General features: G+C 37.7%; 5 protein-coding genes across 5 annotated transcripts; 3 read left to right on the plus strand and 2 right to left on the minus strand.

Moving 5' to 3' along the window:
* Positions 1-4,143: 4,143 nt before the first annotated feature.
* Positions 4,144-8,783, minus strand: LOC131785860 (retinoic acid receptor RXR-gamma-A). The gene is made up of 3 exons (XM_059102820.2): positions 8,285-8,783; positions 6,292-6,852; positions 4,144-5,125 (listed from the first exon to the last, which is right to left on the minus strand). Exons 1-3 carry the CDS (start codon positions 8,532-8,534, stop codon positions 4,872-4,874), a joined length of 1,065 nt encoding a protein of 354 aa, XP_058958803.2. The 5' UTR covers positions 8,535-8,783; the 3' UTR covers positions 4,144-4,871.
* An 83-nt stretch (positions 8,784-8,866) lies between these two features.
* Positions 8,867-10,079, plus strand: LOC131785862 (uncharacterized). The gene is made up of 2 exons (XM_059102821.2): positions 8,867-9,090; positions 9,384-10,079. Exons 1-2 carry the CDS (start codon positions 8,906-8,908, stop codon positions 9,769-9,771), a joined length of 573 nt encoding a protein of 190 aa, XP_058958804.1. The 5' UTR covers positions 8,867-8,905; the 3' UTR covers positions 9,772-10,079.
* A 90-nt stretch (positions 10,080-10,169) lies between these two features.
* On the plus strand, positions 10,170-16,495 carry LOC131785854 (alpha-L-fucosidase). Its single transcript, XM_059102815.2, has 8 exons — positions 10,170-10,586; positions 11,480-11,586; positions 11,906-12,036; positions 13,238-13,371; positions 13,760-13,857; positions 14,045-14,177; positions 14,548-14,718; positions 15,210-16,495. Exons 1-8 carry the CDS (start codon positions 10,246-10,248, stop codon positions 15,454-15,456), a joined length of 1,362 nt encoding a protein of 453 aa, XP_058958798.2. The 5' UTR covers positions 10,170-10,245; the 3' UTR covers positions 15,457-16,495.
* Positions 16,496-16,876: 381 nt separating this feature from the next.
* Positions 16,877-19,637, plus strand: LOC131785863 (uncharacterized). Its single transcript, XM_059102822.2, is given in 9 exon segments — positions 16,877-16,910; positions 16,913-16,945; positions 16,948-17,066; positions 17,183-17,297; positions 17,471-17,547; positions 17,929-18,020; positions 18,304-18,403; positions 18,844-19,035; positions 19,407-19,637. Coding segments are annotated over 9 exon segments (870 nt in total). The 3' UTR covers positions 19,515-19,637.
* Positions 19,638-25,487: 5,850 nt separating this feature from the next.
* Positions 25,488-27,279, minus strand: LOC136282944 (adenosine receptor A3-like). The gene has a single exon (XM_066171088.1). It carries the CDS (start codon positions 26,926-26,928, stop codon positions 26,014-26,016), a length of 915 nt encoding a protein of 304 aa, XP_066027185.1. The 5' UTR covers positions 26,929-27,279; the 3' UTR covers positions 25,488-26,013.
* Between the last annotated feature and the right edge of the window lie 226 nt (positions 27,280-27,505).

Below are 27,505 nucleotides of genomic sequence, written 5' to 3' on the forward strand. Positions count from 1 at the left end.
TCTGGATGTAGAAGGGATGTTTTGATGATTTGGCTACTTGATATGGATAAAGTACTTTATTTAGAAGTAATTTATTCTAAAGGTATGTTATGGCTGCCAGTTTTGTCTTAAGAAGAACTTAACTAGAACTGCGTGGAAGACAAACTTTCAAGTCTCGACGCGACGAAAATCAGTAGCAAAATATTCTGGTGCCGATGGAGAAACAGGTGTCAAAGAAATTTTTTGGGGACAAATCTTAGTTGACGAGCGGAAAATAATGCGCCTTACATTTGTGAAAGATCTATTCGGCCGTGGAAATCGGAAAGAGAAATTGGAATGTTGTGAACTAACGATTTTCGGTTATGGTCTGTGCTTAATAGGTGCCTCCGAGGGCTATGGCGATTTTAGCCAGGTAAAGATCATTTGGGATAAAGTGTTTTAATTTACCTATGAACAATAGCGGACGACAAGGTTTGGAATTTTGTATCAACTTTCCAGGGAGAATGTGTCGGAACGCTTTTGTTAGGACTGCCTCTGTCTGACTGATTAAATAGCCACTTTTTGCGAACACTTTGAAACTTAAAGATATCAGCATGATGCTCGCGAGGGCGATCTGGAGTATTGTATTTCTACGAATGGAGAAAAAACTTTGTAAACGTGTGATCAGTTGTAGTTTTATATTCAACTTTCATTCAAGAATTTCATCTCGGCCGAAAGCATTACCGTTGATACTCTACCTCTCTTAAATTGCACGTGCTCGGTTCATTTGGTGTCACATGCAATTAATGACGTCATAGAGCAAAAACTCATCTTCGTGAGCTTACGAGAAAAAATTCGCGATTTCAATTCTTGGTTGAAATTTGTTTACAATGGATAGATTCGTTTCCTTTTTTGGTTATTTACAAAATTATGTTGTCACCGGAAGACGTAGTGGAAGAGTGGAACGTGGAAGCGACTCTCCGAGGAGAATGGAGGAAGAGAATAAAGTTGTTTTCCTACAGGATGAGTCTGGATTCAAGACTGAAGTGATCAAGAAACACTCACAGTGTACCGGATCAGTGAAATCCACAAACGTGGCCGGTGAAGAGTCCTTCTTGGGGGATAGCAAAGACGGTGAACATATAATAGGGAGAAATAAGGAATTCCTGTCTGATAACGTCGAGGATTTAAAATTCCTTCCCCCTGGCAATGTAGGAAATATACCACGAACGAGATTCGCCGACGCGAGGCTCGATTCTTGCAGATGTCAAGCCTCACTCCCCCCAGTTGAAATGCCAGATTCCTCAAGTTTTTTTCTGGCGAGCAGGTTTGTTAAAGATGGTACCGCAAACGATTCACAAAAGAAAAATGTAGGAGAAGGTCCCGGGAAGATACATGAGCATGTCTTGAACAAGCAAGACACCTTGCCCTGCTTTAGTGCCGTCCAGGAGCCACGACCTGGTAAACTAGAGCAAAAAAAGACAGCAGCAGGGGAGGATTGCCACTCACGTGGAAGAAGTTGTCTCCCAGACATCTTCTCCACTGTGGGAAAGCCACTGATCCAAGTTCGACAACCTTCCTTTTATGGCCCCACGGGAAGCATACCAATACATTTGGTTGGTGACAATCCTTACTTTCGTCAAATCATGGAGGGCGAAAGTTCTCCAACACACGACAACAAATCTGGTTCGAACCTTCCAAAGAAGAAAAAGAATAAGAAAAATAAGAGAAAAAATCGAGTTGTTAGTGACGGTGCTTCCGAAAACGTAGAGAAACAAGGTGGTGAGACCAACAAGAAGGAACCAACAGGTAGAACTGTACTGGATGGAAATGTCTGCGCCAAGATCATCAGCGGTAATCATGACTTTCAAGAGGGCAGCGCAAAGCTGAAAGAGAAGTCCAGGGTCGATGGAACTGAAAGCGGGATTAATCCCATCTATGAAAGAAAACAACGGCCGCGCACTTCTCTAGGGAAATGGTTGAAAAAGAGGAGTAACTCTGTTGCACCTGCTCCATACTATGATTTGAAGGATGACGCCCATGAAGACCATTCTGTGCAATTCAAGAAAGTAGCGGCAGATGACATTAGATATACTGAGCAACATGTCTCTTCCAATCCTGAATTGGAAATAAGAAAGGAAAGATCCAGGACATCGTTAAACAATGATGAGCCCTCGTCTAATGGATGTTCGACTTGGTTGGCGTTAGAGAGAAAGGAGAGTGTGTCTAAGTTTGTGGTCCCCGAGGCAGACGTTATCAATGAACAAAGTTCGACAGTGGAGAGAGGAGAATGTTTTGAGATCGTAAACGACAATCCGAGAAGCAAAGAACATACTGACTACCAACCCGCCGTAAGCGTTGATGAAAAGTCAAATAGTTACGAGGAAGACACTTCAGAGGAATCTGCGTTAAAACTACATGCAATGGGAAAGGAGGTAAACGCCACAAATCCAATGCCTAAAGCCTCATGTTGCCAAAGTAGTGACTCATTACAAACTTCATTGGAGGCTAGTGACTTTGGCACCGGCCATACCTCCAGGAAAGAGCACAGCAAAGACAAAGCAGAATCAGTGACAAAACGCAATGAGCGACGTGCTACTAAGAAGAAACAACTTAGTACACTAGACATGAAAAGCGGGCTCACTGAACCTTCAGCGGTTTCGAGGAAGGTATCGAAGTCTAAACTTTGCCAGAAGAGCTCAGAGAAAAAACAAAGTAAAAAGAACAAGAAAGGAGAGGAAGCATTACAGGAGCTGCAAAGGAGTTTCAATTCCGAGAACAAATATGATCTTAACTCAATTTGTCACTATGAAAGTTCTCTGTCAGGTAGGCAGGAGTGCGTCAAGAAAGATTCTCCGAGTCATAAAATCAAGAAGAGGGTGAGATTTAAACTGAAACCTGAAATTTTCAACGAAGAACCAAACAGCGCCACATTCAACTCAACGTTTAAAACGAGGCGCAACTGGGTAGACAGGAAACCGTCAACATTCGTTCAGCAATTCCGTGCGCTCACGAGCACGGACTGTTTTCAAGGTGGCGCAAGTAACTCACCTCCTATTCCTGACATAAAGCCGAAATGGCATGGGGCTGGACCGTGTTTGCCTTCAATCAAGCGAGAAAAGAAGCCCGACATGGTTCAAGACTTCCTTGAGAAGTACCGGAGAAAGAAGGAGAAAGAGATGGAGGAGGACTTTGAGGGTTTTGGTGAACCTGAACCAGACGAGGTGAAACGAATCCTTGAGCGACCAGTGACGGCGACGCTTCCACGCTACCCAGCGCACTGGGATCCTGTTCCCACTGAGAGGCCGCCTGGCAGAGGTGGACAAGGATATTGTCTTGGAGTAGTTTGGTCAAAGCCCGAAAAGAGCTTTGGTTCAGATTCATCGTCTGAAGGTAGGGGGCATGCTACGTATTGCGTAAATTCTTGTTCTTTTTTCGGTGTTTCCACTATGCAAACGTAGTATTTCGTGTTTCATAGATATTCCAGAATTGTTCCGTGATGAAGAGGAAACATTAGTTTTCCAAGGCAAAACTAAGCGGTCGGTGAAGCCAAGAAAAAGCATCCGTGCTGATCACGCTTCCTTGGGCCGTGAAGCTCCAGTTGAAGAACCTACAAGGTGGTGCAGGGTGTCTAGACTTCCCAACCATTCTCTCCTGTCCTCTTCGGAAAGACTGCAATCTACGTACTTGTATGGTGATGGGGTTGCGTTGGAAGATTTCGAGACCACACCAGACGTGTAGGACACCACTACTTTAACCACTGTCACATGTAAAGTGATAATTGATAAATTCTTGTTTCATTTTCGCAGTTTTAATCAAGATTCTTATCATGAAATCCTTGCTTTTATAGGTTAAAGTGGTTCATCCTCAGAGAGGTGTTCATCTTACGAGAGATGTTGGATTTACACAAATGTTGCACGCGGAGTGCAAACTTTTCAATGAATGCTGAGGAAAAACGATGGGTTTACGAGAAAATAATTTTTGACAATTGTTTTTGAGTTGATTTATGAATAAAGTTGAAAACTGTTTTAAGTCCTTGTTTTCAGTGATTTAGGTTCTTGCCCCACCAACAGTACAACGACAAAACCTCTCCAGTTTTCCTCTCATAGCTGGTAATAGGACGGTCGCACTATGCCACAGATTGAGCATAACTTAGGCTCTATAAGCCCATAAAACCCTTCAGAGTCCAATTCATTACTTTTAATTCGATCCAAACAAATCATACAACTTATTTGATATTTGTGTTATGTACAACGTTCTCTTGATTGAATTCATACAAATCGTTACGTCCATAGTAAACAATCTATTTTTCCCAACAATGACTATTTCTTCTCCTAACCTGCTCACAGCAGGTCTTAATATGGAGATAGAGACATGTATAACCTGATCCTATCAGCAAAATGAATGTGAGCAGTCTGCACAAGCTTGTGTAAAAAATTTGGAAATACGAGAATTTACAAAATGTACCAATATGTCCCTCTCAGAATTAACAAACTTTATACAACCTGAAAAGTGGGAGAATCTGATAGAGAACAGGAGAATCATTTACCTACAAGTTTTCAGCTTAAGCTTCTCAAAAGTTTTTGTTGTCAAAAATATGATGTGGTTCACATTTTTCACTTGTGCTAAGAATTAATAAACCAGTGTTACCTACCTTTATTCCAAAATATTAAGTTCACCAATGAATACAAGGCAAAAAAAAAAGAAAAGAAAAAAGCCAAACTGATTTGTAACATTTTAGAAACAAGGTAAAAATTTGAGCCACAACATACATTTCCATGGGATGAAGATGTCCATATTCCAATGACTCGGACAGCAATATGAAGGTATTTTCTCTAAAACTACTCCATTTGAAGTAACTTCCAAGTTAATGTCCCTATATTATGTACCAAGGAAGGTTAGAGGTATGTTCTCTAAAACCTTGCAGATTCAAACATTTCTTGTAGTAATGTTGACATTGGAATTTCTCCCTCCAGCTTGGCCCGCACTAGCAAGAAATACTGATAGCCTTTAGTGCAAACATCACGAAGAGCTGGTAACCGGAGAAGAAGCTTAGCAAAGCGTCCTGAACGATCAGGGTAATTTAACTCCATGTGATCTTTAAGAGCTGCAAGAAATGACCCTTGAAGTGCTTCAACTGCAATCTTGTCAGAAAGTCCTGATGTTTCTGTAAAACATTTTTAAAAATCAGTTGGTTATAATCTTCACAGATGGAATGGTTTAAGGGTCCAAGATTCTTGTAATTTTTGAAGAACATAGCCTTCATGATGAATGCCATGATTTGAATTTGTTTTATGTTCTAATAAATCATTGGAGGGGTGAAGCAAAATTTAACATTCACCTTTTTTTAGTTACCAATTCCACCTTCAACCCTTCCACTACCAAGATCTCTTCAGAAATTCTCCTTATACTGTCTGTCGTAGAATTTTCATAATGTAAATTCAGATAATTTGGTATTGGAACAACTAATAATCACCAAATTGATATTTCCCTTTATCCTCATTACTTGTCTGCTTGATGTTGTATTGATGTTGTATGGAGAACTTCTGGCTCGGTCACTCATAGGAATTACAGGTTAAACAGTTTTAGTTTCATACTTGCCAAATTCCACTACACAAAAATCAGTCAGAAAAGTTGGTGCCTATGGTAAAATTAATTTCAAAAGATTTTAATGTAAATGTAAGACTAAGTGGCATTCTGCTCTGGACAACAACTCAATTTAAGACAGCAAATTATTTCTGTCAGTAGTAGATGGCAATTTCTATTGGTTTCTTGGCATACCATTCCTCTTGGCTTGAAAATAATACAAAATGATTCAGAATGTAGGACAAGAATAAAGCTTACGGTAAGGTAGTAATGTACCATGTAGCTGTCTAAGCATGCAAGACCCTGGAGGCATGTGGTGAGACTCAGACATGCAAATACATAGGTAATTTAGTGTTAACAACTGAGTTGAAAACGTAAATTGGTCGCCATAAAGAGTTTAAAGGCTGATGTTTCAAATGTTAGCCCTTCACTCTGATGAAGGGCTAATGCTCATAACATCAGCTTTTAAACTCTTTACGGAGGCCAACTTACATTTTCAACTCAGTTGTTAATGCTAAATTACCTGTTATAAACTCCCACCGATGCAGCACTACAGTTTCTTTAGAAACTTACCCCCTTTATGCAAATACATAGACAAACGGACAGAGGTAATTTTTCTGACAGAGAGATGGATGTAACTGTGCAAGAATATAGTCAGATAGGCAATTGAAAAAATAGACAGACATTTATCTACTAGACAGACTGACCAAGGTTGATAATGTAAAGTTATGCACTGAAAATCCCTACCTGGATTAGCTAAGAGAATAGTCTTTAAACAAGCAAATTCTACTTGATCCATGGCAAGGGGCCTAAGTCTTTCTACCACATCAAGAATCATGTCAACAATTTCTTTGTTTAACACACTGTAACAATCCTCTCTCTCAAGAAGAGTGGTTGAGTTCATGTACACATACTCTTTGTAAGGAATAGACCTGTAAATGACTCGAAACACAATCAGTTCCATTCCTCCAGCAGTCAACAAAGCAATCTGATCCTTACGGCAAAGATTTTCAAAACCCGGTACCAGTTTGGCCCATTCAACAATCAAGTATAGTTCTTTGGTAATTGCAGTGGAAAGTTTGGTAAGCATTCCTTCCCTGCTTTCTGTGCCATCTGCTTCCTTTGGATTCTCATCTGACTCTCCAGGAGGAATGATGCAAGGACTACTTTCCATAAGTTTTTCAATGAGTTCAGAGCAATATACAATATTTGTGTCTTGATTCACATTTCTCTCAGTTGTTTCATCACATTTCTGTTTCTTTAGTGGATAGAATGATCGTCCACCACGCTTTTTTTCTTTTCTTACCCCTAGAAAAAAAATAAATATTTCAATAAAAAAGTAAACATGTAGCAATAATTGTCACTTGCATTGAATGCATGACATAACCTTTTACACTTCAGGCTGGTTTTCACAAATATCAGGGCTAGAGTTTTTTCTTAGAAGTGCAGAGAGATGCAAACTAATGACAAAAAAAAAAAAAATAACAACAACAACAGAATTGGAAGCAGTATTCCATTGCCATTAGTGCCTCAATTGTCTGTGATCTTTGAAATCTAGGTTGATTAGGTTATTAAGCCATTTGATGACCTTAGAACTTGTGCTCTGATTGGTTGAATCTTCTGCTTCTGCTTGCTGCTTGAACAATTTAGTTCTTAACTGATCATAAACGTATGATTCCTCAGCAGGATTGGGAGGAAATGGAACTATTTAGAATCTTCAGACTCTGGTTCCACTAGTATTGTGCTCTTAAGTCTAAGTGCCTCCTACTTATGACTCCTACTCTGTAGCTTTAAAAAAAAAGCCTTAAAGCAAAGTACTGAGAGGGTCAGGATAACTTTTAGGGAAACAAACATATCTGAAGATGGCCAAAGAGTTTGGGTAAAGATGTCTAAAGAAACACAACTTGAAACCAAATTTGTTTTCCAAAATGTGTAAATTTACATTTACAACTAACCCTATGCTCAAATTCTCTCACTAGAAGTGAGGAATTGATTGTTATGTAAGAATATTAATAAAAACAAATGAGGTTGTGTCCTCGTGTACCGGTACACAAAGGAACTAAACATTAACGAACTGCGTCACAACTCCATGTATGGATATGAAAACAATAGGAATTCCCCCGTGTACCGGTACACCAAGACAGCCCCACAAATGATTATCATTTCATGAAACACAGTCTGAAATATATCCCAGTCACCAATCCTACCCATATCTTCACCCTTGCTTAATAACTTGTAGCAACTCAAACCTCAATGCTTAATCAGGGATTTAATTAAGTTTTGAAGTTGACGAATGAAAATATAAAATATAATTGGATAAAATATGCATAACAACAGAACAGCTTTTCTGTTTACATGTTGTCCCACTTTTTACAATAATAACCGAAGGTTCTGTTAATTTCACCAGCATAATAAGTAGAAGTAGATCACATGACACTGCTGTGACTCGTTTCAACATCCTGAAGTCAAACTTATTATCATTTTGTCTCAACACAGTCTAAAGGTCGTTTTTCAGAGATTGGCTGCCTTTAGTAGTATATCAAAATCATTTTATCAATTTTCGCCATTTTTCCCTGCAGTCTAACTCGCAGAAATCATAATTAAACACTAAGTACATGTTGTCATTTGTCCAGTCGAATTCCTTGATCGAAAGATTACTCTGGCGGAATATTCCTACCTGTGCTTCATCTCTAATAATCTTTAGATTTTAAATGAAAATCTCTGTAAGAGAAATCAATACCTTCTGCGACCATCCCCACTGTAAAACATTTCTGAAGCCGACAGAACTGACATTTGGCCCGTGACTGCTTGTCTACGGGACAGCTTTCATCAGCAATACACTCATATTTGTCCAGCAGCTCTTTCTGTACTGTCCTCTTAAAGAAACTCTTGCAGCCTTCACAAGTGTTCGCACCGTAATGGTAACCGGAGGCACTATCACTGCATACAGCACACCACTTCTCGCTTTCGTCGTCGTTTTTATCAGCCATTCAACAACACGGTTTTACTATCTATTTGGTGCTATTTCTGGACTTCTCGAAGGAAGCCATATTTGTCCTCAACCAAAAGACAAGGCTTAAAGCAAGAATGTAACACCAAGATAAATCTCGGATTATGGTATAGTTTTCCACTTTTGACAGCTTCCATAAGCTTCTGAAAACATTGATCCTCGCTACAACTGACACGAGAGCTGGGAAAGAATGAGACAGTATTCTCTTTCCGATCAAGTACCTTTCAAGTCACACATTTCGCAAACATTTCTGGAAATGACGTCATACATGTCACAAAACTTCTACCGTCTCTCAAGTCACGCTCTCTCCTTCATCTCGGTGACCCGATCAAGTGCCAGTGAACGACCGTAATGACTCTCAGGATCATCTTCTGGACCTCTTTAGTGGCAATTCTTGGCGTTTTAGCCTACAGGGAGCTGGAAGTTGTCACTGTCGGATTCTCACTAGAGCCGGTGTATATACCAGCAAAGCGGTCAGATGTGTTTCGAATTTTGATGGATGAACCAGAATATTTGGTGGTGACTCACCCAATGTGGTAAGAATTTGAATTCAGCCTGAGGTGGGGTATTGGTCTATATTCCACGCCAGCAATCCCTTTGAACTCCAACTATGATAAGTGTCACTTACCATGCATTTGGCGATCTGTTTAGTTGTTACTTTCTCATTTCGGAAGAACTAAATAAGTTTTCATGTATAGCTATCTAGCGCTTTAGTAATTAAAGTTCCCCCTCTGGCCATTGAACCGCAGAGAACTCGGCTCATTACGCCTCACTGATCTGATATGATCAAATTCAATATATTTTAAGGAACTTCTCTTCTTTGTTCTAGCACTGGTGTAAGCAACATAGTCCGATTGCAAGGCGAAGATGGAAAAAGGATCGTGGAATTTGACATTGATGAGAACCCTGTTTTATTTGGAGTCTACGAAAAAAATGTTACTTTCCATCTTATCACAAGGGAGATACTAGAGGATACTATCATTCAGAGTACAGCGGATTTGTTGGGAGGAATGTTCAAGATAAAACAAGGATATGATCTTGCGGATGCTAAAGATGGCAGAGACGGGACATTGTTGGTGGATCATGCTGAATATACTGCCCCTCGCATACTTGGAAGATATGTATTGAGGGAGGCGATTCCTTCTCACGAAGCAATAACTCAAAATTTAAGGCAGAATTTTAGAGAGATATATCAGAAAATTAAGGTTGATACTTAAGACCTGCACTGTTTGCACGAAATTGCTAAACGAGCTTGAGAATAGCGACGCGAAGCGATGAGGTTACCAAGGTAACAAGGTAATTAAGTATTATCAACTGAGTTGATACCGTAAATAGTTTAATAAAAGCCGAAGTTGCGAGCGTTAGGCCTTCGTCAGAGCGATCAACCAAGGTAACAGCTGTATGGCTCAAAAGTTTATGAAATGACGCGGTGATGATGAAAGTGATACTGATAAAATTTCTTTGACAGAAAAGGAGAACTTTTTGTTTTATTATTACCTATCATAATAACATTAAAAGGCTTTGACCCCAGAAAGTTAGTCTCGACTGGTTTTGAAAGACTGGGAACCAACGTGGCATTTGTGGGATAGTTCATGACTTTTTACACGACATGTGTTGTATTTTTTCTGTATCGATTGCTGTCCCTCTTGTCTCAAATCTTTCCCTTAGAGCAGACGCTTGCCTTTAGAAAAATGTTAACGATTACTAGTATTTTCCTCCTGGGCTTAAATTTTCTTTTTGCACAAGCGAAATATCAGGCGACGTGGGAGTCGCTTGATTCGCGGCCACTTCCCTCCTGGTACGACGATGCGAAGTTCGGAATTTTTATGCACTGGGGGGTGTATGCTGTTCCGAGTTTTGGCTCCGAATGGTTCTGGTGGCATTGGAAAGGAGAAAATGATCCAAAATACGTTGAGTTTATGAAAAAGAATTATCGTCCGGGTTTCTCCTATGCCGATTTTGCGCCGATGTTCAGGGCTGAATTTTTCGACCCTGATCTATGGGCGGACATGTTGGCTCGATCTGGTGCCAGGTTTGTGGGACGATTTTTTCATGATTTTTTTAAAGGTTGCCATTCTTTCAATACTCTCATTTATAGAGAATTTCTTTATAGTACGAAAATTGGGCATTTCAAGCTTTCCGAAGCAGTTGAGACAAGCTGAACTAAGAAAATTATGCAATATATGTAGTTATCTTTAGAAATGGTTTCTAAAATAGGTGGTTTTGTAATAAGTACCTGCATCACAAAGGGTTCTCTTTGTGAAACTTTTTACGTTTACAACTTGACCTATTTTCGTAGATTAAATCTCTTGGTTTGAGAGTTTTGAGGATTTGATTAAACATGCTATATTCAGCTTCAGCAGACATTCCTTGATATCTGACAGATGTTAGTTCCAGTTTCAGCATCAAAGCTATTCGAACAAAATCTGCTGAGAGCGCATTTTCTCTTAAGATTTTTTTGGAAGTGATGATATTATATAATTTTTTTTAATGGGTGACAAGTCCTTTTACTTAATCAAGTCTTGTTACTCTACAGACTTGTTCTTTGCATAGTTGATGACTATACCATGGCCAACAGTCTCAATTTATCTCTATAGTCTTAAGTAGGTCTGGGATATGCAGTGTGTGTACCAGGCTTGTTGGCTCATCCCTCCTCCCCTCTCAACCATGCTCAACTGCTCATTTTCTGTGATGGCAATCTCTACTGCCAATTAAGTTTGTGATAATATCCCTTCTCTATGGGAATCATTGCATAACTCTCATTTTGCAAAAATAAACTTTATTCTTAAGAAACTAACATATTCAAGTAGAAGGAGCTTTTCTTTAGGAGAGAGGATCAACAACATGAAGTCAGCTACTACTTTTTTAACAACTAGGCTGGAAGAAGTAATGCCTTACTTTTATAATTATTTTCATCTTTGATAGATATGTTGTTTTGACAAGTAAACACCATGAGGGCTGGACAAACTGGAGGTCAAATGTTTCTTGGAACTGGAACTCCGTCAATAATGGTCCTCATAGGGATCTTGTTGGTAAGCAAGCTTTTGGTCTCAACTTGGGCATTCTATTTCATGCTTTTTGTAATCTTTTTGTAAGGCCAGATTTACTTTGCAATCACCTAAAGTCACACTGAACATTTCCAAGTTGGTCCTCCACAACCAAAATGGCACTTTCTTTAAAGTTGCATTTGTGCCACTGTATGTTTTGATAAAATAGGAATCCTTCATGTTAGCAGATACAAAAGAAAAAGCCAGGCCTATTATAGTGCACGCTCAGAACTGATGCCCACCATGATACTGTTCTTGAAACATTGTGCAAAAATAACATGGTCATTTTATTTGTCTTGAACAGGTGATCTAGCATCAGCCATTAGGAAGCGCACTAACATCACATTTGGTTTGTACTATTCCCTTTATGAATGGTTTAACCCTCTTTATCTGGAAGATAAAGAAAATAAATTTGCCACACAGACATATGTTGATGTAAGTTGAACTCTTAAGGATAAATTCAGTTTTAACACTTGAACTCCCATAAGTGACCAGGACAAAGGTTTCTCTTTACGATAACAGTACACTTTCAAGCTGATGGGTGACGAGAATAAAGAAAAAAAATCAATTAAAGGATTATTAGTTGATTCAGTACCAAATTCTCTTAACTAACATTATAGGAGTTGTGGGGCAGATGGTAAAGAGAGCTACTGATAAGATCGTGAGAGTGAAAGGGTTAACCCTTTAACTCTGAATATCTGATTATGAATTCTCCCCACTAGCTGCTATATGTTTCCTCATAAGTAAGTTGCAAGAATTTGGTGTCAGATTGAGAGAGCAACTTGAACCTAATAAGTTTGAATATTCTCATTGTCTGTTTGCTGGATAATGGTTAGATATTTTAGGGAGAAGTTACTTTTTAATGACTCCTGGGAGTTAAAGAGTTTAATGAACATTTTAGCACTGTTTTATATGTTTTTCTGATCTTGCATTCTCCCCAGCTACATGTAAATCATGGATTTGTTCTCAAGGCTGTCAACCAAACCTAATAATGCATTTTTGTATTGATGTGTAATATTTTCTTAATAAGATATTGATGAGGCAGTTTTTTTAAAATATATATTTATTGTTAGATGTGGAATTGTAGACTGTGCAGTTTTTTCTGTACTGTTACTTTTAGTTTCACCATTATCCTGGTACCGTAATTTCTGGCTATTTACCCATGCGGCAGATTACCTGCATATGTCAATTTTTGCAATTGTGACAAAAAAAATTTAAACAGATCAACTGCACTGGCAGATAACCTGTACCTAAGAACAAAAGAAAATCGTCAACTCACACAAAGTTCCACCATTGTTTTTGTGGACATGATATCCTTTAGCATGCAATTAATAAATTTTCACACTTCCTGTTCTTGATGTTTCTTATAGAATGAATCAAAGAAATGCCTTGAAACATGAAAATACTCTTTAACTCATGGCAGTGCTAGCTAAGAAAATTTCACTGATGTGTCAAATATTCTGTCGTGCTGTTGTTCTGTAAAATTATCTTATTACCTGCTCCTTCCCATAACTTGCACCAACAACTGTCTGTGGTAGAATTAACAGATTACCCATGGGTAATTGGCTAGAAATTATGGTACTAAATATCTGAATGAAACTCCTGGATAATATGTACTTTCTGTTTTTTAATAAAGGAAATTATGCTACCCCAGATGTATGATATTGTAGAGAATTACAAGCCAGAGTATATTTGGTCAGACGGTGACTGGGAAGCTAGTGATTCTTACTGGAAGAGTAAAGAATTTCTTGCATGGCTGTACAATGACAGGTAACATTTCATTGCAGGAGAACAAAATGACAAAATTCTAAGGTGAAACCACCTGTAAAAATTAGTAAATACTTAGTTTAGAATTTACTCCAAAATGTTTGCAAACTTAGAGTTTTAAAATTCACGACTGTGTCCTGTGTAAGAATCTTCTGATATAATCACACAATACATATTTGCAAGTTTAAAGTTTTTAAATTCATGACTGTGTCCTGTGTAAGAATCTACCAGAAGTAACCGGCATCAAGTTGTGATTAACAAGACCAACTCTGGCCCCAAGGCCACTTAACATCAAACATGTACTGTAAGGAACCTACTTTGGGACTTACTAAGCACATGACAGTAATATAAGTCAGTGGGTCAAAGTGAATTTCTCACACTTTATTTTCAGTCCTGTTAAAGACACTGTGGTGGTGAATGACCGCTGGGGTGTTGGTGATATGTGTCACCATGGTGGTGTGTTTACTTGTGCTGACAGATATAATCCAGGTAGCGTATAAAAAAGTATACACCATCCCTTAATTGTATATTAATCTTATTTTCATATCTTTTTGTTAAAATTGTAAAACTTTTATAATTTTTCTCAAAATTTTAGAGGCAACATTACATTTTGCTGTTGGTGGAGTGTAGATCTTAATATCAGATTTATTAAAAAGGTATTTCCGTCCATTTTCAGGTGTTTTGCAGAAACACAAATGGGAAGATGCCATGACAGTTGATAAAGATTCATGGGGGTATCGAAGAAACACAATTATCTCAGACTTTCTAACTATGGATAACCTGACCAGTATCCTTGCTTCAACTGTGAGGTTAGAATCTTAAAATATTCTTCTTTTTCCTGTGTCCTTTCCCTATCCATTGTGGTTCAGGTGCCTGCAGTATTTACTCCAGCTCTCATTGTTGCTCTTCTTGTCATCCCCTCACTCCCGATTCCTCTTATTAATCACTGTCTTTTCTCTTTTCTTTTATCACTATTGACTTTCCTCATGATTTTTTTTCATAATGTCACCTTTTCTTATTTTAAACAAGTGATTTCCTTAGTCTAGTATACAGATGTTGGCATAGCTGGTTATGGAATAAAACTAATCATGAGACAATTTTCCCTGAGGCACAAGAGAGCTGGTCTGATTTTTTATAGTCACTAATTTATTAAATTATTTTTACTCTCCCTCTGAACAGTTGTGGTGGTAACATGCTGATGAATGTTGGCCCAACAGCAGATGGTCGAATTGACCCAATTTTTCAGGAACGTCTTGAACAAATGGGAGACTGGCTGAATGTTAATGGGGAAGGTATTTATGGAACCAAGCCTTGGCGAGTTCAAAATGATACCTTAACCCCTAAGATATGGTAAGTATTATTTTCCCAAAGAATAAAAGTCATCTCTGTATTTCATTACAGAGCTTAAAAAAAATTACCACCTTTTCCTTTTTCTGTCAACGCACACATGAAGCTTTATACAAATTGCTAGTAGTAGTGTTATGCCCAATGTGTGTTTCATATGAACTAAGTGAATAAGGCCCAATTTACCATAGAGTCTCTGTGGCTGAGTGGTGGAGTGACAAAAGGTCTGAGGTTTAGTTCTTCCTGGGACTCAGAAGTTTGTACCTTTTCCTTGTTGGTCTCATTATTTTTTCTTTGCTTATTAAATTTACAGTGCTCACAATGTATCAAAAGTGAAGTTTATTTCAGAATTGAATGTACATGTACATGTACAGCAAGTAGTGGAGCAAAACTTATGTGAATGTAATCCAAAAGATAATTGAGTTATTACTCACCTTTACTCTGATAAACCTGGATACATAGATTGGTCTGTTACAACTTTTGCTATCTTTCCACAGGTACACCAGCAAACCTGGGCTGACATATGCTATTGCACTGGAGTGGCCCAAAGAGGAGACACTATATCTTGGGTCACCTGTGCCTGCTGAGAATGCAACTGTTAATTTGCTTGGTCTACCAGGAGTTGAGTTTCCTTGGAAGCCTCTTTCAGAAAAGGGAGGAATGAAAATAATTATTCCACCCCTGTCTGCCTCTGACCTGCCCTGTCAGTGGGCATGGGTGTTTAAAATGACTAATGTCAAATAAAAAGTGTGAGAAAATACAACTGCAGGCCTTGTATACAACTAGAGGCATTAAATTGGGAATCATAAGTATGTGTAGAAGTAATGTCCTTTTTTTATTTTATTAATGTAGAGTTGAATTTTTTCCAAGGACATAACAAGTGAAAACTCTGCCAACTGGCTCTGTTTTAGTGTAAGCACCAACAGCCTGGCAGTGGCCTAATCCTTATGAGGAAATAATTTGATACTTATTCCACTAATTTAAGAGCACTTCTGTAAAACAGTGCAGATTTTGTATGGTTATGTGAGGTACAGGTTTTGTATGGCATTAGGAAATTGTAGACTTTTTCATAAGTTAGAGTTTCATGGATGTAATGTAGATTATATGTACACAATTTAAACTGTTTCCTCCAAATGTAAAATCATGAACAAGTGGAGTGCAATTTGGGCTGAAATCATATGCATGATTTAAAAATCGAACAAGCCCACAGCACGAGTTTGATTTGTAATCACAAGTATGATTTCAGACTAAAATTGCATGACACAAGGTTCAATTACCACTTTATTACATCCATTTTGAAATTGCCCAAATACAGGACTTGATCAGTTCAGATGTTCTATTAATGCAGTACTGAGCTGGTTTGAAATTAAATTCATCCATTGTTTTGGGGGAAAAATAAGAGTTGTGGAAACAAAAGTTGCAAAATTTGCCATATGATACTTTGTCTTTTATTTTCCTGCAATTTGATTGGTTTCTTTAAACAAGCCTTGAAATCTGATTGGTTGTTTTGTTTTTAGTGTAGCCTCATTGCCTGGGAAAAAGATGTGATTCAAAGCAAAAAATGGTGGGATTCGTGAATAAATTGCACCATTTAGAGCCAATCAGATTACAGGGACCACCAATGATTTCAAAATGGGTATAATAAATGAAAAAAACAAAAAGAAATTAAAAGCTTGAAGCAAGGTAAGAGAATGATGGGAGGAAAGCAGTATTACTACAGCCATAGCAGTTGATTATGAAGGAATTTATGTGTGTAAATAAAATTATCAATCAAACATTCAAACAGTGATGATTTTTGTGACAGCCTTGATCATTTCAACTAGCATTTTTCTCCTTGCTCAATGTTTTCGGTTTCTGGAATTAGTGCAGCTCATTTCCTTTCACAGACAATGTTTGAACAACTCCATGTTAATCCTTTCATCCCTTGGGGTGATCAGAATATTTATTCTTTCAACAAATCTCTAAGACTGACTAACAGATGGGTGATAAGAATTTGATGGAATACTTACTAGAGATCCTTGACCTGATTAAACACCAAATTCTTAACAAAGAGAAGTATGTGATTATCAGCACTACAAACTAAAACCTCAGAACCCGGAAAGGAAAATTTATCGACGGATGACATATTGTGGTCTCCTTGGTGAAGGAGAGATCCCAGGAAAGAATGCTGCTCAGTGATTGGCTTATTCTGTGGGTGTGTCGGTGACGTGTCACCAAGCGCTCTCGATCAAAATTTCTTAGATCGTACTTTGACCATAATTCACGTCACGCAAGTAAAGATGGCTTCCGTGAATAGTCCCAAGGATGTCTTATGTTTATTTGACGTGGATGGTACAGTTACTCCGGCCAGATTGGTAAACTTCTTTCAATAGTTGTTTTCTGTGGACATCAGGGGTCATTTTATGACACTTAATGGTAATTCTGTGAGATAACATAATTTCGTTAACCCTACCGTAACCTCGATCGTTAGGTTGTCACCGCAGAAATGAAAGAGTTCATGAAGAAGCTTCGCACAAAGGTTGTCGTCGGTTTAGTTGGTGGATCTGATTTTCATAAAATTCAAGAACAAATGGGAGGAGACGATGGTAAGGTTAACAGTGAAAGTATAGCGGTAATGATTGATATTTGATGAAGAATTTATATCAATGAATTGCTTTGTAGGCTCACAAACAATCTTTAACGTCGAGTCCATTTACAGTGTTAACGCTGATTTGTAGTTTACTAGTTTATTTGTGTCCAATTACTTTCCTCTTTCCAGTGACGAGCCTGTATGACTATGTGTTTTCGGAGAATGGTTTGGTAGCTTACAAGAACGGAGAGCTGATTCATAAACAGGTCAGTGTTTTGCCTCCCCCGGCTTTTAAGACCAAGTCAGTAACAAACTTTCCTCTTCTCTTGTTTTTTTCAAACTTCTATCCATTTCATTGTACCTCAAGTGAGACGGAAAACTCTTTGGGTGTCAACTTGGACAATATCATATCCACACTTTGTAAATGTTCCTAATGCAAGAACTGAACACTGCTGGAAATTAATATGTGTTTCACTAAAAATGGAGACTAAAAATGGAGACAGCTGTTGGAGAGGATGGGGGGGGGGGGGAGGGGTGGGGGTGGGAGAGGAAGGGAAGGGAGAAAGGGGGGCTACATTTCATGGCTATTGTTCTTTGTACTAAATCTTTGTACTTATTTATATTTTGTTATGTGGTTATGTGTACAGAGTATCAAGGAATTTATGGGTGAAGCAAAGCTTAAGACTTTCATCAATTTCTGCTTAAAATATATCGCTGACCTGGACATTCCTATGAAGAGGTAAAGTTTCTATATACATTCCTTTTCAAAATGTATGCTATTTTTATTTCCTCTGTGTTTTTATGAATTTATGATCCACAGAGCATTCACTTTTCGGATTGATATAGAGAGAATCACTATTTAATGTTATACTCATTGAGAAGCAACAAGTGAAGTTACAATATAAGAGATTAGAAATCTGTTTCAAGCTACATTCTTTTGTCAAACATTGCAAAAAGTTTTGACTCAAGAGTGTCTTGTACCTCAATTACATCTTGTTTATTAAATCTCATTTTATTTTTAGGGGAACTTTCATTGAGTTTCGAAGTGGCATGTTAAATGTGTCACCTATTGGACGAAACTGCTCCCAAGAAGAAAGGATAGCCTTCTTTGAGTACGATAAGGTATTCTAAGAATGTCATTTGCTGTCTTGTTTTGGTTGGAAAAATGGGCTGGTGTAATGTACTAGCCACTTCTTACATTTACAAAATTTTACCATCTCTGTTCTCATTATGGTACAGTGTATGAAACCAAAAACTGCATGACTGCATATATTTTCAAAAAGACTTTTTTGGTGGAATTAAAATTCTGATGCTGTTTTAGATGTTATCAATCATTAATGTATTTCTGAGTAAGGATCACATTCCCAATGTGTAGGTCACACTTGCATGTAACAAAGCTTAAAAGTGTTATCAGTGAAAAAGAGTGTGTCTACCTGGTTTGCATCATAGGTGACTTGTCTTAAAGGATAAAAGTCCCCTTACCTTCTGTAATTTAATGTTAGTTATAAATGCCAGCAATATTTTTGTAAGGTTTTTATGGTTGTGATCTGTTGTTTCCACAGGAACACAAAGTTAGGGAAAAGTTTGTGTCAATTTTGCGGGAAAAATTTTCTGATTATGGACTCCATATCAGTATAGGAGGTCAGATAAGTTTTGATGTCTTTCCAAAAGGCTGGGACAAAACATATTGCCTGAGACATGTTGAAGGTGATGGTTACCAAAAAATTCATTTCTTTGGGGACAAATGCTATGAGGTAACTGCTTCTGTATCTCAGTTGTTAAAGGCGCTATGTATGAATACTCCTCTTTTTTCTTGTTTTCTTTCAAGACTGTTTCTAACATATCTTAGAGTCATACCTCTAGAGATACTTCACTTTTATCAGGTAGTCTAACTGTCCAGGTGAGAGTAGTCCTGAAAAGGTTTGTTATCAATAACACTGATTTTGATAACCTTTGCAGAGGTCATTTGACCCTGATGATCACTTCCATTTAGGTTGGAAAATGCCAGTCAAGGTCACAGCAAGGCATATTTGTGACTCCTCTTATCAGGATGACTTGACAGCAAGATCAATAAAATGTGCTCAAAGTACTGATGAACTTTTGTTCTTTTTCCACCTTGCTATAGGGAGGGAATGATTATGAAATCTACATGGATGAGCGAACTGAAGGACACAAAGTGACATCACCAGATGATACTATGAAACTAGTGAGGGAAATGTTTTTTAGTAGTTAGTGGTTATGATTTAACACTATGTTAGAAACAAAATGCCTGTTATCATCAGTTGTGATATGATAAGACAATAATATTAATTCTGTATGAAAAGAAAATTTTAATAAAATTGATTCAGAGAAGTTATACTTGTACAAATGAAAATGTTATAAAGTACAGTTATTCAAAATTTTTCTCTTTTTGCTACCTCATTTTTCTTGCCCAGCACAATGTTTACCTCTCCCCTTTTTTTTGTTGATTTCTTTCTGCTATATACAGTTTGTAAAAACATCTACATCTTTTTTGCAACTCTCACTTCACAAAAACTCTTCCATACTCTGCACATTTTGTAAAGCTCCTTTGTTTTGCAAAAAAGAATCAAAAGACTTCAAAAGAGGATAAAACTCTGAAATGTTATTAAGTAAGTGGTACAGCAGGTGATCCCACAGTACCATAAAAGTGACCAATATATATTTATATATTTTTCGATTTTTTATGAAACAATACCAAAAAACTCCTGTATGGTGATCAATTTTTCAGGAAGACATTAATTCTTCCAAGTTTCACTGAAATCTGTTGCAAAGTAAAAAATATAAGTGGCAAACATCCGGATTTTTTTACATAACAAGAACTTGCGTCCCCCTCAGATTAAAAAGATTTTAATCTGCCATTGCAGTAGTCTGAGAATTGACTCAGATTTGCCATTTGTCATTTTTCCAAAAAGCATGAAGAAATAAAGAAAGGACTAATAGGATTCTTTGACTCGAGCCAGAAATTAATATAAAGCTATGTTGAGGGTTTGACAGAAAAGGAATGAAAAATAGAAAAAGAAAGAAAACTAGGAGAGGAACAGTGGGAAAAATCCCATCACTCGTGTTCGTACCCAGGATGGCTCGGTTTTCTTGCGCAATGTCTTCAAACAGGTGACCATGTGATGAATGTTCTTGAGAACGAACATGACTCCATGCTACATCTGTGCTTCTGCCACACAGATCATCCTAAGAAAAAGAGATAACATAAGCCTAAAGCCAAAGGAAAACACTTGTTGCACACGATCCCCTAGGCAAACTATTTTATCTGTCTTTCCTTCCTATGTTTTCCCCTATTTCGGGTGCGACTGGATTGCATCTGCTTCCAAGCGACTTACGGTGAAGATTAAAGGAACTGAAGGAAAAAAACCCAGAAAAACTATCTGAAGAATGGAGAACGATAGAAGTGGTTCATATTCTGAGCGCCAAATTGAAAAGTCAATACCGTAAATTAGACCAACAAAATGGAAAATGTTCCCCATCTCGAGAAGTGAAAATTAGAAGGAGTCATTGTTTTCCTTCTCAAGTCTTGATCTTTGATTAGAAAATGTATGGTTAGTCAAAATGAATTCTTAAGTTTTTCCGAAAGCTGGTGGTCGTACTGTGAACAGTTTTACAGAGCATGAGCTAAGCATTTAACAATGCATTCTGATTATTTATGCGCAAGCTGAGCCAGATGTCTTAAGCTGTTGACAGGAGACACAATAATGGACTACAACTTGCGTTGTGAATAAATTTAAAGAGACACGGTGCCGATAAGTAAGCGTCTAACTAAGCTGGTTAGATCCAGTGTCTTCCCGTTTTAACTTGTTTTTTCTTTTGATGTCGTCCAGCGCTGCGGGTGCCAACATTTATATTCATAAGAGATTGAATACGAGGTTGACTGAGCTAAAAATAAACGAAAAATGTTAATCTTAAATTAGTATAAAGCTCAACCTGTTAACCAATGAGAAGAACTCAAGGCGAACCATGAGGCCTCATCAGTGAATTCTTTTCACATAAGTTAATTCCTCTAATTTGTTCCGTGTTTAGATCTGACCCGGATGCCTACCTGTAAACTGAAGTACTAAATGGAGAGAGAGAGTTGAATCAAATAATTACTTATAAAACTTGACCCGTTAAGAAAGTAGACAGTACAATTAGTTCTAATTTTACAGCTCTGGATTTTGAAATATCAAGTCAATGAAAATGAATTCTCAATATTTTGCACAGCATCTTGTGCTATCAGAGTGAAAATAAAATAGAAACGACAAACATTTTGCTCTGTGACTTGTTTGTTTGCGCAGAGCTCTTAAAGTGTTAAATTTCTTTTGTGGAGTAGAGTCAGCACTTGGTTCCACATAAGTTAGAGCACCGTATTGATTTTCCGGGGACCCAAAGTTGTGCTTGTTTCAAAGAATTCCCCACTTGTGTTAGAGAGATGATCCACTTACGCTGGTTTAACAATGTTGGACTGCATGCATACTTTCGCTCAAATATGACTTCATTGCCACATAACACTCTCTGTCTTTCATTTTCCTGCAATTTGATTGGTTACTTTAAGCAAGCCTTGAAATCTGATTGGTTGTTTTGTTTTTAGTGTAGCCTCTTCTTTGGCTAGAAAAAAGATGCGATTTAAAGCAAAAAATGGTGCGATTCGTGAATAAATCGCACCAATTAGAGCCAATCAGATTACAGGGACCACCAGAGATTTCAAAATGGGTGTAATAAAACAGGAAATCGACTTTGATAGTAGAAACGATTCCCAACACTTGTGTCTATATATTCGAACGTTTTTATTCTAGTTTTCCAGTAAGGCCCTGTTGGTAAATTTCGTTTATTGTTATCAAAAATGAAAATCATTTGAAGTGTAAGGTTTATTTTAAACGCACACTTGGAATTATTTTCAGCCTTGACAATTTTCTACTCATTACTCTCGACTTACAATGAACTGCACCCGAATTGGGGAAAAGAAAAAACAGGAAAACTGCCTGGGAAAAATTTTAATTTAAAACCAATGTCGAGTTTAGATATAAGTGGACTGGTGTAAGTAATTTATAATATTCCGTTATGATTATCTGCATTAAATAAGCCTTGCGATTATATTTCGCAGCAGGTCCTTGACAGCCTGTCGAATGTCTCGTATTCTCCAGCAGCAAATAGCAGGATTCAGAGATGACTTTACCAACATTAGTGCTTAGCGGAAAGTTGAAAATAACAAAGTGAAGTTGGAATAAGCTTAAAGAATTGCCTGGCAAGAAGACTGCAAAAAAACTGCAAATAATAAAATAAAACACAAAATAAACACAAAATGTGCTGATCGACGATTTCCTCAGCCTAACGGCATTTGCTGATTCCCCATTATGCGCTGGTTGTTGTACTTGTAAAGCTTGATTCTGGTCTACATGGAGTCTTATTGCAAAGCAAAGTCTGTCGCTTATAACAGTTATGAAAATGAAGCAAAGACTCCAAACGATGATTTGGATTTTGATTAATTGTGATTCAGTATAAGTGGTCCAAACGCAAAAAGGATGACTAAAAAGCACTAAGCACCCATGTTGAGATCGCCAGACCAAGAACGCGTTTGTGGGTGTGCGAGTGCAAGTTGGATGACCCGTAAATTATCATCTCACCATGAAACAGTTGCAATTCAATGAAGTTAATAATGGCTGAGCTACTAAACCGACAGCGAGATCAGATACAGCAAGATTCAGTAGCAATGCCTTCAAAGGTTTTGGTAAAGAGGAAGTGTTACCTATGGCTTGAATTATTATATTGTTGAAAATGATCGCTGTAAATGCTGAAAAGGAGTCAACTCCTTCACGTTAATCCTTCTCCTCCAAGTTTCACAAACCAAAGTATACATCATAAATTATAAATTTGCTCACAAAAATGTTTTGTCCAACCCAACGAACCGAATTGTTTTGCCTGTTTAGCTGTAAATTTGACGCCACTCAAGAGATTATTCATAAACACTTGCGCCAATAATGATAATAAACCGGCAGACAATCTCGTAATCTTGGACATTTCCTCCTGTTACCACGCTGAAATTAATTTCCCGGGGTTTTGCAATCGAATGATTTTGCTCGGAAATAAACATAAACTCGCACCCATTTATTCGTTTCCATTCAAAGGGAGGGTGACTTAAATAGCTTGACACAATCACTGAATCCGCATAAAATACTTCAGGGACGTTACTTTGCTAAATTTTCTGAAACGCACCCCGAATAAGGAAGGAACAAATTTATTGCAAGCGAAGTATACACTTTATTTACTGAAGCATTCATAACCTTTCCAACCTCTCTCAATTTTAAAACGTTTTTATCACATGCAAATATATTTCGCAGTATGCCCATGATAGAATGTCCAATATCTCTCATTCTCCAGCGGTAAATAACTGGATAACATTAGTGTCTGAGAGAAAAACTAAAAATTATTCAATGGTGGGCCACTGAAGCGACGTAGTCCAAAATTTATCCGGACAGCAAGAGAAGAATATATTGGTAAATAGCAAAGTATGAATACAAAATATAGATAGAGTACGCTCACCGCAGATTTTCTCAGCTTCATTGCATTCTCTAATTCACTATTCGATTTCGGTGCCGCTCGTTGTGCTTGCAAAGCTTGAATTTGGTTTACATGGCGTCGTAAAGCGAAATACAGTTTGGAACGTATAATTGTTATGCAAATAAAACAAATATTCCAAATTACGAGGAGTAAAACTTGGATCCAATTAAAAGTAACTGCTGAAATAAAAATATTTAACACCCATAGCAAAATTGCCACTCCGGCGACGCGCCTGGACGTCACAAGCTCTTGATATCTGAGATGAAGTTGAACAGCCAGGAATCTGTCCACACTCAGAGCCATGACACCGAGGAACGAAGTGTTAGAAAGTACATGCAAAATTCCCCTGAGTAACTTGACGAATGGAAATGGTACAAATGGGCTCTAGTACCCTGAAATCTCCAATGCAATAAATAATGGCTGAGCTATTAAACCAACTACAAGATTAGAGACAGCGAGACTCAGCATCAATGCTTTTAAAGGCTTCGGTAACAACGAAGTCGTTTTCATGACATAGATTGTGAAACTGTTCAAAATGATAGGGGCTGATAATAGGTTCAAGACAAGATTAACGATGCTCGCACCCTTCAGGTTGATTGTACTTTCATGCACTCCCATCCCAAACACTCTGTTTCGTACGAAGTGTGCTTGCCGATCACCCGGTGGGAGGCTACCGATGGCCTAATTTAAAAGGCCGGTGATCAAAATGCTTTATCAATAAAATCCACGCTACAGTCCTAGTTTTCTCCTAATATTTTCATTCAAATTGGTACAAAACTTTCGCGTTTCTTTTCTGAAATGTACGTCAATTTCTGAAATTTTATAAAAGAGTATTTAATTCTCTTATTTCATGAAATGAGTCCTTACTTTACATAGTGGAATTGTCGTTTAGCTTAGGTGTATGCATACCGGAAGCAGCGAGACTCACATCTCAGGTTTCAAAACAGTTTTCTAGAATCATTTTAAGATTATCTATTTAAACAGTGACCTGTGGAGATGCCAGTTTGGAATATTTATCATATGTCATTCACACAAATTAAGCGGCTCTTTTCTTGCAATTTTTTTTTGAGAAAAGTGAAATGAGGCCTTACCCTTACTTTAGTCCTGAGTTTCTAAGTACTATCTAAGTTATTTTCAAGGTAAAGCATTTTTTTTCAACGCAAACACCTGAAGCATTACTACTACTTCCTCTACCAGGTGGCATTGACACAAAGGGATTTAATTACGCGCTTTAATTTGTTTCCGTCAAGAAAAACGTTCGGTCTGCATAAAATCAAATGGCAAAATGTCAGCGTAGCGTAATAGTTCAGACGTTTTTGAGAATACGACGGCTGCCACAAGTAGAAAGAAACCAGTTCTGACGCGCTTTGACGTCAAGCAATGAGCTAATAAGCCGCCACAGAAAGAACTTCCATGACAATCGCGTAGGGAAATAACTCTGAACTCCCAGCCACTTTAATTAATGGAAACGCGCTCACGAATGAAGTGTGCCTCAAAGTATGGTCGGGGTAGACCAATAGGAAAACAACAGTAGTAGACTGATTGACGGCTACAAATGAGCGGAAAAACTTGCGAGGCACTGAAAGCCTAAATCAATATTGATTATTCAGAATTTATGGTGGTTCTTTGAAAGACTAAGCCTAATTTTCTCCATTTTGGTAATAACTTCTGCACTAGAATGCCACCATGAAAAACAATTTATTTCAGGAATATTTGGCTTGATTTGCGGGGAGAAAAAGCTTCACGCCATTTACACTTTGTATGAATTATGTTAGTGTCTGATGAAGAAAAGTCCTCGCCTATGAGGCGTCTAATATGTTATCTTCATTTTCCACTGATCATGCAAAAGCTTTATTAAACACTCAAATTCTAACACTATGTATGAAACTTGTCTCATGAAACTAATTAAAACGGCACATGCAGCGCTAGTGACCTACAACTTAGTTTGAGAAAATCTGAGATCATAACCAGAAGAACATAGATAAAATTCCTATGAAAGCGCTTGGAATTAATATTTTTGTTTTGCCTAGTATGCCCGTTTATCATGAAAAAAAGCATTATTTTTCATAATTATTTTTATGTGGTGTACATAGTACCAAAAGCGTACTAATCGCTGACCCAAACCAAAATTTCTAAGTCAAGAAGAAAAGTCACAACCGCCTCAACTTTCATGTAGATTTCCCTACGGTGGGGATACCACCTGCTGTTGATATTCTTTCTTGCAGAGATCTTTTAAGCACTAATTCGTGTGCCGAATTACATGGGAATATGTTTCTCAGTATGCTCATGATGGTTTGACGAATTGGTCTTATCCTCCAACAGTAAATAATAGGATTCAGAGAGGAGTTGAAAAACATTACAGTCCGTGAGTAGAAAAGTGAATTGCCTTCACCTTTACGTACCACATATAAAATTATGCTACAGTACATCGGCAGATAACAAACTAAAACTAAAAGATACACATACAGTGCACTAACAGCAGATTTTCTTGGTTTTGCTGCCAGTGCTACTTGCTGTACCTGCAAGTCTGCCTGGATCTGGTTTCTGTGGCGTTTAATAGCTTGAGATAATCTCAAATTAACAATTGTCATGTAAACGAAACAAAGACTCCAAACGATTGCGACGAGAGAGAAGACTTTGTATATGTCTTTCCAAATCCAAACTAGTGAAATACCTACACTTAATATCCATATCAAGATCACTGCACCAACGACACGTTTGTGGGTTACAAGTTCCTTATATCTGAGATGAAGATGAACAGCCAGGAATCTGTCCATACTCAGAGCGATGACGCTGAGAAGTGAAGCAGTGCATAGAGCACATACAATGACCAGTATGGTGGATGTCAAGGCATGGTCTGCGGTGTTTTGCTTGGGCCAAATGACAATTAGTATAATGTATAATGGTTGAGCTAACAAACCAGCAATAAGATCAGAGACTGCAAGACTCAGGAGAAGTATTTTGAAAGGAGCCGGTAAGGATGAAGTTTTCCTCAAAGCGTGAATTGTAAAAGAGTTGAACACAATGGCGGAGAAGGATGTGCAGGCGTTCAAGACGAGATTGACGATGTGCGAGACTTCCATGCTGTGCTGAAAAAGAAAAATACTTTAAGCGTTGGCACAGAGAAGTTTATGGTTAACTATCTTATGCGCCGATTTCGGGCTTATGAACGTGATACGCTTTAATGATGAACAGCTGCTCACATCTGAGATATTATGTTCATGGATTCGTTTTACATACCTGATCTAAAAATAACGTACCCTTTCAGATGCCGATACCACTTCAAGTCGAAGTCCTTCATCTAAGCTTGATAGAATCAAGAACAACAGGGAGGTTTTGCAATTTTATCATCGTTGATGTCTGGTAATATTTCAATGATTGATCTTCAAGAAGGGTTAATGAATGATAAGATAGACGAGGATGGTTTCTTTAATATACATATTTTTCATATGCACTTTGTTAAATAAATTCCATATTTCCATTTTATTCAATGAGCATAGGGGTGAAAAGAAAACGAAATTTAGACTTCGGAATCAGAATCAAACTTGGACTGAAATTTTCTTAAGTCAGAAATGCATTAACTGTTTTTTTGGCAGTCTTTTTCGAGAGTTAGTGGGTAAACTTAAATCATGTGTAAAAGAGAATAATTCTCAAAATGTA

The sequence above is a fragment of the Pocillopora verrucosa genome, chromosome 8 (assembly GCF_036669915.1).
Source record: "Pocillopora verrucosa isolate sample1 chromosome 8, ASM3666991v2, whole genome shotgun sequence".
In the NCBI taxonomy this organism is placed as follows: domain Eukaryota; kingdom Metazoa; phylum Cnidaria; class Anthozoa; order Scleractinia; family Pocilloporidae; genus Pocillopora; species Pocillopora verrucosa.